Source organism: Molothrus aeneus, chromosome 5 (assembly GCF_037042795.1).
Source record: "Molothrus aeneus isolate 106 chromosome 5, BPBGC_Maene_1.0, whole genome shotgun sequence".
Lineage (NCBI taxonomy): Eukaryota > Metazoa > Chordata > Aves > Passeriformes > Icteridae > Molothrus > Molothrus aeneus.
Genome location: NC_089650.1, coordinates 41,588,834 through 41,606,875, shown reverse-complemented (window position 1 = coordinate 41,606,875; position 18,042 = coordinate 41,588,834). Strand labels below are relative to the sequence as shown.

The 18,042-nt window shown below is 35.3% G+C and overlaps 1 protein-coding gene across 2 annotated transcripts in view; it reads right to left on the bottom strand.

The window, feature by feature from the left end:
* Positions 1-3,202: 3,202 nt before the first annotated feature.
* The window catches only part of YAF2 (YY1 associated factor 2), a 31,708-nt gene continuing 16,868 nt past the window's right edge, over positions 3,203-18,042 (bottom strand). Inside the window, exons 1-3 of one of the 2 annotated variants that reach the window (XM_066550388.1) lie at positions 16,250-16,411; positions 14,953-15,105; positions 3,203-12,378 (exon numbers count right to left, since the gene is read on the bottom strand). In XM_066550388.1, the coding sequence (XP_066406485.1) occupies positions 12,141-12,378; positions 14,953-15,105; positions 16,250-16,329 (471 nt within the window). In that variant the 5' untranslated portion in view covers positions 16,330-16,411 and the 3' untranslated portion in view covers positions 3,203-12,140. Of the gene's footprint in view, positions 12,379-14,952; positions 15,106-16,249; positions 16,412-18,042 lie in introns of those variants that run through there. The other variant, XM_066550387.1, reaches the window with a different exon arrangement.

The following is an 18,042-nucleotide window of genomic DNA, read 5'->3' as shown; positions in this document are numbered from 1 at the left end:
CTTCTGCAAATATGTACCATATACAATAAATATAGAAATAAGGCATGAAGGGCTGGTGTTTACTTGTTTGTTTATTTATACATAACTATATTTAAGTTTAAAAGTCCTTATTGTGTCCTGCTGTTGTTTGCTACAGCATCAGGTGTTTTGAGTCCTGAAACTCAGATCAGGGTTTTTAAATTTTTATATTTTTTTATCTCTAATAGAACAAATATTTACTAGCCGTAACCCTGCACAACAGTAACTTTACATTATGCCTTGAAAGTTCAATTTTTAAGATGAAATATATGAAATAATCTGAAAGTAATCTAAAGTATTTTTTACCTTTTCCATTTCACAGTAAGAGTGCTGATTCCACACAGTGAATTTATACTACTTGGACTAAGTATGTTATCCTATTCACTTTTTTTAAGATCTTTAAAATGAATGCATTAGGCCAGGAAATATTCAGACCATAAACAAAAAAATCCTTTTATTTTAGGGGTGGGGTTTATTTCATATTTGATGTAAAAATTTTATGCATTTTATTATTTTATTTCCAATAAAAAAGGCTACATGTCTTGGAAAGCGAAACTACACCTAGCAAACAGCTAAAATGAAAAAAAAAATTAGGTGACAACTGCCAGCTGTCCTTATAAGTGGAAACAGAGGTACAGGAGAGTTGTCAGGTCTCTGAGAGCCATTTAGCACTGCAAGCCAGATGATACACTGGAGCCAGTAGCTCCTATTTCGAATGGAAAGGACAACAGATGGTCATTCAGTAAGGAGGTGTTTTGGAAAGTGGTCAGTCAGTCAAACCCAGTAAAGTGTTGACTGACTTTGCCAATTTATTTACCTTTATATTTTGTTCATCTGTACCCTGGTTTTACTCCCCTTCAAGTAGAATTTTAAATGTAAACCAATGTAGAGACAATGTCAGAGATAGAGAAATAACATCCTAATGTTTGTCTCTCTACATCTTTTACTCTAAGGGTTGCTCAATTTTCATAAATACGAATTCAAAACCATGACTGCTTCAAAAGCAGTCAGAAGTGGTAATTGTTTAAAGCACTTAGTACTTCAATTATCAGAAAGAGATAAGACACTAATATTTGTCCATTTTACTGGCTGCTTCTTTTAACACTGAAAAGAACAGCCAAATCAGAGACAAGTACCTAAGGCACCCAGCACCCTCACACTTGGTGGCAGTCTCTGCCATGCCCGAAGCTCACACAAGTCCCTGCTGTGAGCAGCCAGCCTGCCCTGTGCTGCCCTGGAGTGTGCAGCCATCACACTGCCTTATCTGTGGTGTCAATTACATTGCTCTCAGACCCTTCTGCTGCAGAGCCAGCAAGGAGCTGGGATATTGTGTAGTGCTGAACTTCGAGCCTGAAACACCCAAAATAATTTGAAGTTTTGCTAACTCAGGACTGTATGTACACATAACTCAGCCTTCCTTTGCCCATCTTTAATCTGTAGCTTTACAAATTTAGTTTTTACTCTTTTTTTTTTTTTTTCAGGACAAGAAAGGGTAAAATAAAATTGGACACTGTCCTAAACTATCTCCAGGCACCAGGCCCATATCTGCAGGGGAATGCTGTGATCTCCCATGGCTGCCAAAACATTTGTGTGGAATTTAAGAAATTTGTTTTGATCTTCAGACCCATAATTGTGTAGCAGTCTGGCTGAACAGTCAATAGCTGAAAGAAATAAATAAAAGGGTGATAGAAGGCCTTAACAACTTGCTCTCCCCTCTTTTGAATCCCTCCTGTTCTTGCAAAACAGATGAGTAAGTAAGACTAAATTGGACCCCTTTAATTAGTGACAATAGCCCTATTCTGGTATCTGATGCCAATTTACTCATTACTTTTGCTAGTACCAAATTTGGTCGTTACGTCAACAGTTTCCCAACACTTGCTGCCTGCACTTGGGGATCTATGCCCAATAATGACAGGGTGTCATTTAAAGCATTCTGCACCCAAGGAGGTACCAGCCTCACATGCTGCCTCCTTGGAGCAGGGATGAGCTCCTGTACTCCTGGCCAACACTTCAGTTACCTGCTACACAAATGGGAAACTCCAATGGTCTTTACAAAAGAATCAGCTTCTTTCAAGAATGCCCTGTAGGACCTTTGCCTCATACTGCAAAGCAACAATTCAGAGAACTGAACATGGGAGCTGTAGAATTGAAGACAAATTGAGAGAACCCACTCAGACCACTGTTTTATAATCTGCTTCAGTAGCAAAGCACATGAGATGAATGAGATGAAGCCTTAGACAAAGCCTCCTCAAGTTTCTTACCTCGTTGGTTACTTTAATTTGTAAGCATTGATGCTTTCATAGTTTCTTGCTTCAGAAGTACTCCCAGGAATATCTCAACTTCCATCATAACCAAAAGTGGTAATGAATCATCTCTGCTAATAAATTAGCAGAGGCTTCTTGGCATTTTTGAGATCAAATTCCCAAAGTCTGCTGTTTATCTCCAAATTCCCCACTTGTACTTCTTGCACTTTCTCCTAGACAGTACAAATAATACGTTCAGAGAGGGGTTCTGAACATCTTAATAATTTTATTTACCATTTTATCATAACACACCCTAAGCATCACCAATGCCAGTCAAGATTGCAGTCCACTCACATTAGTTTTCATCAAAAATATTTCCTTGTCAAATTGTTCCCAGGCAAGAAGTATTAATTTATTCCTGGGAAAGGCATTTTAATGTGTGTCACTATTCTAGGCATCAAAAACATCTGTTTATGCTCCTCTGAAACCAACAATGTCATCAGTGTGGAATAACTATAGGGATGTAAGTTTTTAAACAATTCCATTATCATTAATTGTGTACTATTTATCATAGTAAAAAAAAAGTCTTTGCACTGTGATTCCTTCTGTTTCTTTCTTTCCAGACACTTCCCCTCAGATTTCCTGGCAAGCTTTCAGAATTTTAAATTGTTTAAAATAGTCTTTGAACTGAGGTCAGGAAGAGGTCAGTTGGAGGCAGTATCCCAATGGGTTAATGTATGGTCATCTTTAAAGGAGTGCTATGATAGAATTGAACATAGTTTATCAGACAGAAAATTTGTAGCATCTCATGATGCAAACTGTACTTTCTGAGTGTTACAGAGACCTTTTAAGTAGACCAATATACTATGCTTTTCTTAGAGTACCTTTAGATTTTTTTAATTAAATTTGTGTATATTAAAAAATTACAACCACACAAGATCTTTCATTCACAGAGACGTTTATTTTTGTCTTCAATGTTTGTAGGGAATACGATTTCACTACAAAAGTGTCTCAGAGAAACTCCATTCAAAGTCTAGGCTTAAGAATGAAGGGAAAATATACTTTCAGCTGTACCAGTCCTGAGCAAAGTTTAAAAAAAAATTTAAAAAAAATCCACTAGAGATAGGAAGCAGCACCAATTAAACCAGAGGGCCTCTTACTGATATCTGCTCATGCTTTCTTTTCTGCTTGACAATTAGTAAAAACTTAAGGTAGGAAAAATTACTTTATTAGAATGCGGACACAAGATTCACAGTCCCAATCTCTCACCAAATACTACCCTTTTTTTTATAGTTCAAGTCCAGGGCCTCAGTTTTACTTTCCATTAAGTAGTCAGGACTGCTAACAGCAAGACTGTTGCCCCCATGGTGTAACATTTTCTCTTACTCAAATTGGTAAATAAATATTTATTTAATATACTCCTTCTAATAAATATTTATTTCCTATCAATATCAAGTTCCTGAAAAGTTACATTGTTCTTAGAAGTATACTACTCATAGCAGTTATAAAACTTCTGATAACATCAGTTCTCAAAACAATTCAAGTGGCTTACAATCTGTCTCTTGTTGTTTCAGTGAAAGGATTTCAAGCCATTGGTAACACTTGGTACTTAATAGTTGGTTCATCCAGGACATTCAGATTCAATCTTGTCAAAGTAAATACTTCTAAGAGTCAGAACAGAAAAGGCACTTACTCATTTTGGGGAAGACACCTGGCAGGTAAGATTTTTGTTTTCAAAATAACAAGCCCTTTTTCTAATAATAAAATCCTTAAAAAACTAGTTGGATAAACATAATGCCTATGAACAAAACCAACTTAGGTACCCCCTTCCCAAGAAAGGTAATACTGTCCTTGACTGAGAAACTGAGAAATGTGAAAGCATCCAGAAATACAAGTTTTATTCACTTCTGTGATATTCCATTAGACCATCACAATTGGCTAGAAGAAAAAATCTCCTCCAAACAACGGGTGTTTTACAAATTGAAAGCCTAAAAATTTCTGGACTGTTTTTCATTAGGTACTCATATCAGCAATAAAATGTAAGATTCTAATGTGTATAACCAGGAACATAACCTTGGTTACAACCAACAACCTGTGATTTCAACTACAGGAGTAAATCTTTTATCAAACTTCTTGCAATTGAATCATTGCCTCAGTGATGCTCTGTGTAAGGCACTTAGTAAATTTTAAGAGCATCTGACAGTACTGTTGGTAGTTTTGATTTGTTTGTGAGGATGCTCTAACAATGCTTCAAGATTAACAGGTTAAGGTGTGGAATAATCACTGAAAACAGCCATATGAATTACTGGCCACAAAACTCTTCAGAAGCCACATCCATTCTAGTCTAGGTTCATATCACCCTTGCAACATAAAGCTATCCTTTTCTTAGCAGTCCAGGAATTAGACCCTTTAAAATTGTGTAGTAGCTAATTGTATGAGAGGAATTAATTTTGTTCCTAACTCTTTCATCTAAGCTTCCACCCTTTCAATAAATAACTTGTATGCAAGAGTGAAATATTCATGGTATTTACTATTTAATTCACAAAACCCTACTTCTTTAGGCCAAATGTCATTCAACCAACAGCCATCAAGAATTATAAAGCAAGACACACCTCTAAGAAGTGTGTGTTGCCTACTTCCAATACACTACACAGAGAAAGGAACACTAAACAGACAAAAAAGACAAAGAAGCCATTATATGGCTCTTCTAGGGATTATTCTGAAAATACATTTTCTTTGTTCTTCTTTTCCCCCTCCTTATTACTCTGTTTTATTTTGTTGGACTGAGGGTTTTTGAAGGTGTTTGACATTTTAGAAACAGAAGCTTCCTACTTGGAATTTCTGTAGGAAAGCAAAGAAAGCACTCAGTATCTGCGCATGCTCCTCAGATCTCCTTCTCCAGTGGGGACTAAAAGCATTTTACTTGACAACATTTGCCTCCATCAGCTGGAAAGAATTTTGCTTATTTTGCCACATTTGGAAGCCTCCCAGCATAGAATAATACCATTTGCAGAAATGCAGATAATTGGCATCATAGAATGCCAGGTACCTCAGACAGAGTGCTTGAATGGTACAGAATCAGTGTAACTAAGTTTGCTCAGCAAGAATCTCTTCAGGTAGTCAATTATATAGAAACAAAAGCAACAGTGACAAAATTGATACTGACCTCTAAGCTCCCACATACCATTATTCTGTATGACTATGCTGATCTTAAAGAAACCAAAATATAGTTCAAGAACTGGGAACAGCAGTCAAATTCCCCACTTAAAAAGCAGGCATAATAAATTATTTCAAACTCACTGCATCCACTTACACTATAAATGTGCTTAAGAGAAATAAAAGAAAAGAGAAGAAGGTATCAGGAATCAGAATGTGTTTCCTTCAGAGGTGGGAGTAATGATAATACATGTAACCTGAAGAGATTTCCCTTGCCTAGATTAATTCATAGCTGAAGGCTGTTACAGAACGATGATCAGTCAGATGCCAGACTTTCCTGCTCAGAGATCTGTGCCATCAGGAACAGGGCTTGACATTGAAGTATTTTTATTTATTCTGTGCAAAGAAGAATCAGCTTGAAATAGATTATTCATGGATGACAGCTATATATTAGATGCATATAAATGGCAAATTAGATCTCCGTGTTCACAAGTGGGTATTCAGAAAGTAGAACTGGCCTTACCCCTCACTTGTCTTAACAGATGAAAAGTGATTGAACAACTCCATCCTTCTTTGGTGACAAATACCTGGGACTGTCTGTGAACCAAACAGAATTTGCAGTTTGTAGAATCTAATGATCTTGGGAAGAGGTAATGAGCCACATTTCATTTGCCTTGGTCACATTTCGTTCCTTTTTCTGCATCCTTTTGCTTCTTCATACAGAAGAGGAAAATTACATGCATGTGGTTAGCAAGTTATCAAAAAAATACATTAATAGTCTCCTTTCCTCAGCTATCTTCTCAGTAACTCCACTGTAAATTAGAGCTCCATTGGTCTACAGCTACATGTATTAAAAGCCTGAGGAAGCATGTTCACTTTGCTTTAACCAAGATCATTATTTATACACAGATGTGCTGGTTTTGACTAGGATAATTAATTTTCTTCACAGTAGCTGGCATGGGGCTGTGTTTTAGATTTGTGCTGGAAACACTGTTGATAACACAGAGATAGTTCAGCTGTTGCTGAGCAGAGGTTACACAGAGTCAAGGCCTTTTCTGCTTCTACTGTCACACCAGTGAGGAGGCAGGGGGTGCACAAGGAATTGTGACCCCAGCTGCCCACAGGGATGTCCCAGACCATGTGGTGCTGTGCTCAGCACATAGAGCCAAGGGAAAGAGAAGGGAGAGGAGAATGTTTGGAGGGATGGTGTTTGTCTACTCCAGTCACTGTTACCTGTGAAGGAGCTCTGCTTTCCTGGGGATGGCTGAACACCTGCCTGCTCATGGGAAGTGGTGAATGTTTTGCTTTGCTTACATGTGCAGCTTTTGCTTTTCCTGTTAAATTGGGTCCTTATCCCAACCCATGAGTTTTCTGATTTAGTCTTCGAATTCTCTCCCTCAGTGCACAGAGGGAGAATGCACACAAGGCTGTCAGGTACCTACTTGCCAGCTGGGGTTAAACCATGACAGGAAACAGTGTAACCAAAGACTACACTTTTCCAGGTGGCCTAGATCCTGAAAACATAGTCCTGCTCAAATAGTCCTCCATCTGCCAAGATATGCCATACTTTCTAGAAAATAATTAAAATTTTAGAACTACTTTTTAGAATATTGTTACTGAACAATATTTTTGGTGGCAATTTTCTTTTTAAGCATATGGGACAAAGAGCGATTAGATAAGGTTACAATTTTGTCTTTTACAAAACCCCAAATGGGACAGCAATCTCTTGTAATTATTCTTAATAATAATCATTAAGAGCTATGGAATATGCTTTTGCCTTTTATCTTCCATGTTTAACTTCTTAAAAGTACACCTAAAACTTCCTGTGCCTATTAAACTGTCTGCTTTTAAAATCTGCCATTAGCAGGCACAGCAAGTTCATTCTGATGACTTTTGTCTCCCATAATAAAAGGGGCAAGATTAGGATTGAATACATCAGAGTGATTCAGTGGTAGTTTGTTTTTATTACCAACACAGTTAAAGAGAGGCTGTAATAAGCTCCTGCATTACATAGATTCTAGGTTCTGAAACAAATTTGTTTTTCACTGCATTTTTTCTCACTGTTTGCATCTCATGGTACAGTTTAAGCCTTGTTCACAGACGTATCACAATCTTTTGGCATAATGTCTTAGGAAAGTCATGTAAACATGACTTGCTGGTGGATAATAGTATTTTCCAGCAAGCATGCAGTTTTCCATTGCTGTTGTACCATTTACTCCATTCTAGACATTCTACAGAGCACTGATTTGTAATTAACTTGTGAAGTAATTTTCAAAGTTTAATTAGTGGTTAAATCCAGTTAATTCTTGTTAAAACACAGGTTCTTTAGATGTCAAGCAAAGCTCAATATGATTGTGGTCTTAGAAAAGTCTCCTAAGTCTCTTTTAACAGTTTCTCCTCGTTTTAAAACTTTAACAGTACAAAAGAAAACCATCTGAGCTTCTACAGTTTGACTGATTTTACAGTTTGTACAGTTTATGTACAGTTTTTGCTAGTTTGAAGTTATAACCTTTCAAACGGAGACTACTCTGACATAAGCTGGGGCATAATTTCAGGTTAAGAAAACCTCTGAAAGCTCAAGCTGTATTTCCAGCACACTCAAATCTTAACATTGAGATAGAAGTATGCATTTTCAAAATGCCATATTAGACTGACTGATCCACTAGCCAAAACCAGCATTAACTTTTTATCTTTTCTATCTTATTCCTGAGTAAGCACAGGCTAAATTTACTGTAAGTATAGCACCTGCTGTTACCTTTGGAGAAATTAAATGTAAATGCCTTTCTATTTCCCTACAGTTTCTGATTTTGAATGAATTATACCCATACTCCCTAGGAGGGAGAAGAGCCAAATAAAGGCATGTTACAGAAAAAAAACCCCGAACAGATACAGTTAAAGAACCCTGGATAAAAATTACACAATAGACAGTTTCATGGCAAATCAGTCCTGTTAACAAAGTAAAATCAATCAGCAAAACATAGGAAACTCTCACGCTTCTGAGACAAGAGAAGAAAAAAGTAAAGAATTTAAGATGCAACATCTGAAGTTTAGAAGACCTGCCTAAACACTACAGTGAACCAATTGAACAAATTATAGAAAGTACTGACTCACATGGCTACTTAAAATGTGCTATTCATAATATTAAAAAAAATGTAAAGTGCACAAATTATAAAATCAAACTATTTTTGAGATTTTACAATCTATGCCCCAAAACATAAATATCTAGATAAACACATAATAGGTTAAAACTTCAGTCATATTCTTAATTATTGACTCTTAATAGCAAGATTATTAAAATTTGAAATGTAATTTATTTATTACTACCTCCTTTGTTGGAATGAAGATTTTATATGGTATAATTCGACCTGCTACTGAGTAGAAGAATTTTTATCTCCAATACGTAGATTTAAATTCATGAAAAAAAGAGATCAGTCAACTGGATATTTGTTCTTTTTCTTACACCACCGATAATTAATAGCAAAGTTAGGAAGATAAGAGACTGAATTACTGTACACTTTATCAATGAACTATTTATACTTATTTTCCCCCATTTCTCCCCCCTTTTCCTTTCTGAAACCAGACAATCAATCAGCACATAAAGGAACTCATTTACATGGAACACTATCACACTTGTCCTTGTGGGGCCACCATTTCATGAACATCCCAGGATGTATGGCTGTTGAAGACTGATGCATATATAGATTTAACAAATAACAGTTCTTATGCAAAGAGCAATCACAGAGAAAAATACCTAATCAGAACACATTACAACATTAAATTTTCACTTTTTATAAATGGAGTAAAGATGCTTTTAAATATATTTACAGTTAGAAAAAAGGATTTAGGATTACTACAAGTCAAAATTATTTAGAAATTATGAAAGTGAAGTTCATTTAAATTATATTATGAACAGACTCAAATGCAGTATTTTGCTTAGAATTTGTCTACTCTGCTGTCAGTATTGTCACATTCTTTTAATCACCAACAGGCAAAAATTCAACTTTGCTTAATGCTAAAACAAGCATCATTGCAATAAAACTCTGGCAACCTAATTGTTCAGTTAAAACCACCACAGCTTTTAAGAACCTAGCTGACTTCTGTAGCACCTGTTGTAGAAATTGCTCTTCAATGTCTTGTTCCATAATGAACATGGAGACTTTCTACATTATTTTTGATAACCATACTTGTAACACATTGTTGAGATTATTCTCTAGAGACAGTTGAATCATAGTAAAATCCACTCCATCCTTCCCTTCAAACCAAATAGCTACTTAATTCTGAAGATAGAGTCCTTTTGTTGGCAGTGCTGGGTGGTTTATTCACATAAACTTAAATAAAAATACATTTCCCATTTAGTGAAATACTGGTAATAGATTACTATTTCTTTGCAAAGAATTCTGAAATGTGTTAGAATTCATTACATTTCAAATTAGAAACACATTTCATAAAACTTCTTGCAATGAGATTTACTATCCTTAAACTGCTTAAACAGTTTCAGCTCTTTTGTAATCCATTACATCAGTATATTCTGCAAATAGTCCCACCTAAAAATAAAATATAAAAAAATAAAGATGCAAAGCATGTATTTTTTCTTTTAAAAACTAGTGTATGCTATTCTGAACACTAGCCCGGCCCCAAAAACATTTAAGAACCTTAAAAAGCATGTTTTACAGATACTAAATTTGGCCAGGTAACAGCAATGAACAGACATCCTATTTTTAGTAAGATAAAGCAGAATACATAATAAACAGGTCAGTAGTTAACCATCTGAAACAGCCTATAATTAACATTTGATGTCTAAAAAGTTTAAACAGCAACACCAAGGAATGAGGTATGTATGTTCTCAGATATCACATCAGACTCTCATTTTATGCAACTAACTGTATTTCACAACTAGCATCTTACAAAATAGAACAGTACCATTGTGCCTGTAGAAGTACTGCATTAAAAACAGAAAAATACATTACTACAAGAAACCACCAAACATCACAATTGTCAGGGGCTACAAAAATTATTTTAAGCCGTTAAGAAGACATATCATATGTAGGTAATTATTTGGGGCTGGATTCACTACCAAGAAGGTCCATCCAACTTTCACATAGGCTTAAAAATATATTTACTTTGAATGAAAAAGAAAAGGCTCACGGGAGTGTAAGTGCCCTACCTCACTAAAAGGAGCTAAATGAACTTTTGTACTGAACCAGATTATATAATTTAAAATCTATACATGAATTGTATGTATGTATGTATGAAAACACTTATTGGTTGTAAACAAAAATGCAAAATCTGTATTCACAAAAATATTTTATTGGTAATTTTACATAATACCAGGTGGTATTGTAAATAGTTTTGCTCTTTATCAGTATATTGCTAAGTGCGTGAATGTTGACAGCTTATGCCATAAAGTAGGATACTGAGTCTTTTTCCAATGATTTATGACATAATATATTCTAACAGGCCAATTCAATATTAAAGAAATTTATTCAGGAACAAAAAAAATAATAGAATTATTATTTCCTTTTTCTTGTGCAACATCTGATATTCCTGTACTAAATGATAAGTGACTATGTGACACTAGAAAAATCTGGGGCAAGGAAACAGCACTAAGCAGAAATGAGAACTGCAGATCTGTTCTTTTTAAAGCTTTTCCAAACTTTCATATTTCCAAATAGTTTTTGCCAAATGCATCACCATCTGAGGTTCAATATTTGTTACACAACACAAAATACCAGTGTACAGCGACAATGCAGTACTTCACCTGAATTGAAAGGTTAACTAATCAATGCTTAGAATGTGTTTTCTATTTTGCTTGTAAACATTACAATAAGTGTTTTAAGTGTCAAAAAATATTGGTAAAACCATCAACATAATTCAGTAACAGTAATCTAGTAAAATGTGTCAAACATTGGCAAAAATCCATACAAATGTTTTCTTTAATAACATTTTTCCTATTTAACCACACCAAGTACCAGCAGGTGTTTTTAAGAAGATAATTATTATGAAAATTCTGTTGCAGCAATAATTGATTAAGTTGATCTTTGACTTGCATACATATAACTATGTTTCACAATTCTCAAATAATACATATTTAGGCAGCTTGAACTATGTTATAAAAATTTAAATTCAGTACATGCCAATAGTAGAGATTCCAAGAGTTGTGTTAGAATTCACTAAACTAAAAGTGAAAATGGACATACCGATAACACTGCATAATGAACATTCAAACCACATTTTCATGGCACCCTTACACATGTAGATTAAAAAGTTGGTCTGAAGATGCTTCATAAGCATTCGTTGATAGCATTTAAATTACTATAGAATCACAAAATAAGCTGAGTTGGAAGGGACCAAAAAGGATCATCGAGTCCAAATTCTGGCCCTGCACAAGACAGCCCCAAGAGTCACACCATGTGCCTGAGAGTGTTGTCCAAACTCTTCTTGAACTCTGTCAGGCTGGTGCTGTGACCATTTCCCTGGGGAGCCTGTTCCAGTGCCCAGCCACCCTCTGGGTGAGAAACCTTTCGTGGTATCTAACCTAAACCTCCCCTGACTCAGCTTCATGCTGTTACTATCACTGCACTTTTTTTCTTTCTTTTTTTTAAACTGCATTATGTTCCAGTCAACATATCAATTATGCATGACTAATTTGTCATGAAAATGTGGTGACAGAACTTACGTATTTGCATGTTTTGAAGACACTAATGAAATTGGAGGAAATAAACTTTAATGAGATTCCCCGTTCAGTGACGACGCTTCTCCTCTGGGTGAAGATGACCTGGACATTCCCCTCTCTGTGTTGTCAGAGCTAGAACCACTCTGACTGTGTTGATCTGCAGAAGCAGCACTGGAAGCAGGTGGTGACTTAGTTTTCTCCTTAAAGTCTGTAATAATGACTGTCAGATCTCCAACGGTAACTTCCAAATGCTGAGCACTACTTCGATCCACATTTTTCAACCTTGGCCTAAATAAAGGAAATAATCATATTAAAAGTACACATACCATCTTATTATCTTGTCTCCCTCTTACTTTTTAGGAGCTCAGGAGAACAAATGTGTATATAAGACTTCTTTTTGCAACATGTAATATGTAGGAAAACAAAGTACCAGAAGTGTTAACAGTGGAGTGTTTCCTAGTATGTTTTACATTGAAATAGTTGAATATAACACATTACCATCTCGTAAAACTATTTATAAGTTGACATTTTTAATAATGTCACTATCCAGCAATCTGTGAAGGTTTTTACTTTTAAAACCCAATTCTTTCTTTATTGTGACTGTGCAAAGTTATAAATTTGATCCAGGGAAACATCCATCCCTGCAGCAGCCTGAAGCAACAATTCTAAGTAGAAAATTAGGTTCAGTAATGAAGATGTTGGTGTCTGTCTTTTGAATTCAACAGGACAGACAGTGTTAACTTGCAGCAGGTGTTACCTTATTTCAAAACCTCACTAGGACCTCTAGCATACAATTTGAACTGGACTTTGTGTTCACAGTATAACTGTTATTCCTGGTATCGTCTGTTTTAAATTATGCAGAGATGAATGATACATAGTGTTGACAGACTAAGTATCTTCATTCAATCTTTCAACTGTTTAATTTTTCACAACAAAAAGAACTAAAGAATAATTTGACTTCTGTTTTGACATCATATTTTTGCTGGTGACATGCATAAAATACTTTCAATTTAGTCCTTTCCCATGATCACCATGAAAAACTGATACCAGACAGCTGAATTTACACAAGCAGCTATGAACAGCACAATCTGTGCATTTTACTGACTCCACAGCTACCATTGGCTCAAGCTGCAATAAAATAATGACACCACATGTTTGCAGGTGTGATAACAGCACAGCTCTAACCTCTACCCTATCATCAACTTTGTTTGAAGTAGAATTTGTTCCCATTCACTTCAGCTGAAACAACTCGTGTCTTTTCTCCACTACAACTGAGATAGGCTTTGACATCATGCTCCCCTGAGGCTGAAGCAGCATGACTGAAGTAACTCAGAAAAAATTGAAAATCTGCTGATGTGCATCATGGGAATAGAGTGAAAAATTCAGAATTATCAACATGTGCAAGTGCTGTGTACCTGGAGATTATTACTTATACTGAGTGTGCATGAAGATTTTTGTAGTTGTTTCCAGCAATAATATATACATTTTAAGGCAAAAAGAAAAGGATATCCTTTTTTTAAAAAATACTGAAGAAATCCGCCTAAACTAATCAGGCATTCTTAACTTACTATTGTATCTAGTGAAACAATTCTTGGAAAAAATTAACTGTTTGAAGCATTAAAAAAAAAAAAAAAAATCAATTCTTAATGCAAGATCATACTGGTATTTTGGCCCAAGATTTTATTTTAGGTCTTTTTCAAATTTCCTTAATCTTTCCCTGTCTCACTTTTTGCATTTTTACTGTATTATTGCAATTTACTCAATATTTCAATTTATAATTGGCTTAACTACGCTAACATCAAATGCTTCATAACTGAAGTACTTCAGCTGCATGAGGTAAGCTTGTAGATTTGAGTATTTAAAAGAGAAAAAATGAAAGGAAATAACACCTCAGTGTCCTTAATCCTAACCATGACTTTCCTAATGACTGCTCTCTACTGACTCAGTCTCTTCCTTGTTCTGATCCTAATGATCCTATTTCAGGCACAACAGAAGCATCTGCTACTTCTCTGCATAACTAATCCCAAAGGATATTTCTTGGCTGGGCTATTTTGGAGTGCTTCCAAAAAAAAAGAAAAAAAATCAATAGTTCTTCCCACATTTGCTTAGACTACATGTCTTATACACTTTTCAGCTTTTTTGACACAGCATTCTTGCCACAATAAATTTATGCTTAGATTATGATGAATTGGAGATTAAACCTGCTGCTTTTGTTTAGCAGTTTGCACCCTCCTTCCTTACAGCAAGATCAAGGCTTTTACAACTGCTTGTCTGTACTGCAATATTTCATTTTTTCACTTCTAAGAGTCCTTCAGCATTCCAGATGTGGCATAGAGAGTTCTGTCACTAGGTAATTGACATACCTTATCCTGTCACATTAATTTATGTCCTAGTTCAGCCCTTCAAAGCTGAAGGGTTCTACAAGGCTATCAATAACCAAGTTATTTTCCCTACTCATCTCTAGTCTGGTACTGGTTCTCTCTCCTCCCACTACTATTTTGCATGAAAACTAATCACTCCCATCCCCTCTTTTTTCCAGATATTAATATCATCAATTTGCCTATCAACAGTTTTGTATGGTATGAAAAACACTTCTATAAACTCTTAAAACAATACACTAAATAACCCTTAAAAAGTCTTTCTTTCTTTCTCTGTTCAGCTGATCTCCATCTTCTGGCCACAAGTACATACTGCAGGTCTTCTTCGTATTTTATAGACAGCCTAAACCAAAAAACTTCACACCAATATATAGCCTAGCTGTTTGCCACAGCACTTAGAAACCAGTAAAATCAAAGAACACTTTCTTATTTTTGTTCATAAATGACATTTTATGAATACCGCAAAAGTTTCTAAATTTTTTACCTGGTTTTCTTATGACTGTTCTTTTTGCTTGTTGTTTCCTTTTCACTTTTTTCCTTTTCTACTTTGTCTTTTTTCTCTTTCTTTGATTGTGTAGGGGGCACAAATTGCTGAGGAACCTGTTGTGCAACCAGCTGAGAGACAGGTCGAGGTTTCCTGTGTGCACATATATATAGACATGCATAATGCTTAGACTTTTCAAGTCTCAAACTGTCTACACTTCAGTTATTAACATTAACCATCACTGTAAGAAGAAATATTGTTTAAACATATCTTGCTGCTAATACTTCATTAAGACAGCATAAAAAATTTAAACCCATTATAGCCTTTTGTTTCACTTACTTGCATTATCAACAAATGAGATTCTTTTTTTTTATTTTACAGCATTTAGAGACAATATTTGCAATAAGCCGTCTTCTTGCAGCTGTCATATCCAGACAGAGAGCTCAGAGTGAGCTCCAAAAGACAATTCTTCCAGAAATTACATTACCACTCACTCCCAGCCCCTTCAAATGTTGGAATGGTCTGGTTTGAGTCTACTCCAGTACAGAAGCAGACAATCCTTATCACAAAAAGGAAAAAGCTGACCTTTGAGGTATCAGAGCTAAAGCCATTGTTGGCCTTATAGAATAAAATTCAAGTGTTTTCAGCTCAAACAAATTTATTGGAGGCAATAAATAAATCCTGTTTTGTGTAATTTTTATCATGTTGTTCACTGGAAAAATATACACTGCTAATTAATATGTAGGCTATAGCTGTCAGAACACATACACTTTGGAAGCTGGCAACAGAAACATAAGACCACATTCCATCAGTATACACAGTGCAGGTTTCATTTCTGAGTTTTGATCCAAACTAAAAACCAGTGTGAAAAGAGCAACAGCAGGCAAAAGAATTTCAACAGTTTATTAGTTTTACATTTTCCAAAATATTATTTTGAAGTGGATTAATTTTTTTATTCTGTTTTGTATTGGAATTCAATGATCCTAATTTGAAATGAAACATTTTACTCATTACATTGCAAGTGTATTTACTTGTTCTGCAGTTTCGGAATTAAGAAATTTCAAGTCATGATATATAAAAGTTTCTGTTATTAACACTTTGAAGGTGTAAATTTCTTCTCCAAAAGAATGCTTACCCTGCCAAGCTCTTGGGTTTTGTTAGTTGGATTGTGATGTTAGGTCTTTTAAAAATAGACAAAGCACAAATTATATGCACTGTGATACTCTGAAAATACAAAACCGTTATCAAAGCAACAGAAGCCATCAGCTCACACACATACTTAGTTATCCCAACTCACAGGATCACACTACTGGCACTTCTTGCTTGGGTGAAGAGATGAGAAAAATAACAAGTGCAGGAAATCAAGGCAGCTCGCATTAACAAGTTATATTTTCAGTAATGACTGCAATAGTTCCAAGTTACAGACTGAAAGCCAAATTACAAGAACTCAAAGTGTAGGAAAGAGAGTTAATATTAATCAGTTGAGATTTCATGAGTCTTCACAGTAAGTTCTTAATGAATTAAAATAAATTAAAGAATGACTATTAATAAATTGTCAACACAACAGAACTTTGGGATAAAAACTAAACTACCCCTTACTCACTCATGAACTGAGCCTACATTGACTCCTGGAGGGAGGAAGAACAGGAACAAATCCCTTTAGTGAAAACTCCCCAGTTTAAAGCACTAGAACCTTGCAAAGCACACACTGTAGTGAGCCCACAGTGAACAACTCAAATGGGCCCAAGACTACAAATGTGCAGCTTAACAGAGTACATAAGACATTTTTAAGAAAACTTGCCTCAGAATTTTTTCAACCTTTTTTCACAGTATTTCATAACAGAGCAAAACCACCAAGGTGTAATTCATGCACAAGCTTATAATTGGTGGAACACAGTTGTGACATATACAGAAAACTGATGATCTGCCTTGAATTGAAGATTGCTCCAGGAGACAGGGATACAGTTTGTCATGACAGTCAGGTGACAATCCCATCATTACTACACAGTGACCTGAGAGAATGATCAGACATGTTACTTATGAACTAAGACACTAGTGAACTTGACACACAAGGAATTGTTTCCCAGGAGCGTGGGCAACACCATGATTATGGAAACTTGTTAGAAAGGGGTAGAGAGGGGAAAAAACAATCTTAGCCAAGTAAGATCTGAATTTATAACCATTTCAGTTCCTGAGGGCAAACTAGATAATTTCTGTTAGAGTACAGATGGGAAATTAAGCTTAGTTCTAAGTCCTTGTCTTAGAACTTTTTTCCTAATACCATAAAATGAGTGGGACTGAAAAAAAATCTTTGCAACAAGGAGCAGAAGTCAGTAAAGACAAAAAAAACCCCCAAAAAACAGAGAGAAATCATATTTTGGAAGATGCACTAAAAGTTAATCAAGAAGTTATATATGGCATTGCTGTGACAGGAGATTCTTTCCATTAAAGAACCATATTTTTGTTGTCAATCTTTTCTACAATCTTTTCAATCTTTCTCTTCTCTCAGTTACATCTCTGTTCTAAATTTTATCTGCTTTCTCAAGTTCTGATTTATTAAATGAGGCATTCAAGGTTCCTATATTAAAAACATTGAGGAAAAAAAGTAATTCATCTCTCAACACTAGGAATGCCTTTCAAGTGCTCAATTTTTCCCCAGGTACTCAAAAGGGGCTAATGAACTGTAACCAAGCACTTCACAAGCCATGCAGGTGTCAGGAGATAACTCCACTACATTCATGAAGCATGAACCTGATAGAATTGTTCCTGCTTAGTGGTAGCTGAATCATGTCATTTAAGCATGAATAAATTCATAGAGAAAAGGCTATTTTAGAGAAGATAAAAATAAGAGAAACTATCCCTGTAACAGGAAATTGATTTTGATGATTTGCCAAAAAACAACATTTTAAATTAGTCATTTTCGAAGCCAGTTAAAGACTCCTTGCAATACGCTGCTACAGATTAAGTAGATATGATGTTAACATGGCCTTTTGTTTATATTTATGGTAATTTGCTCTTTAAGAATATTCAAGAGCACCTGAGCTAATTGGTGTTTAGAAAGAAGTTCTATAATCTTTCGCATTAAGATTA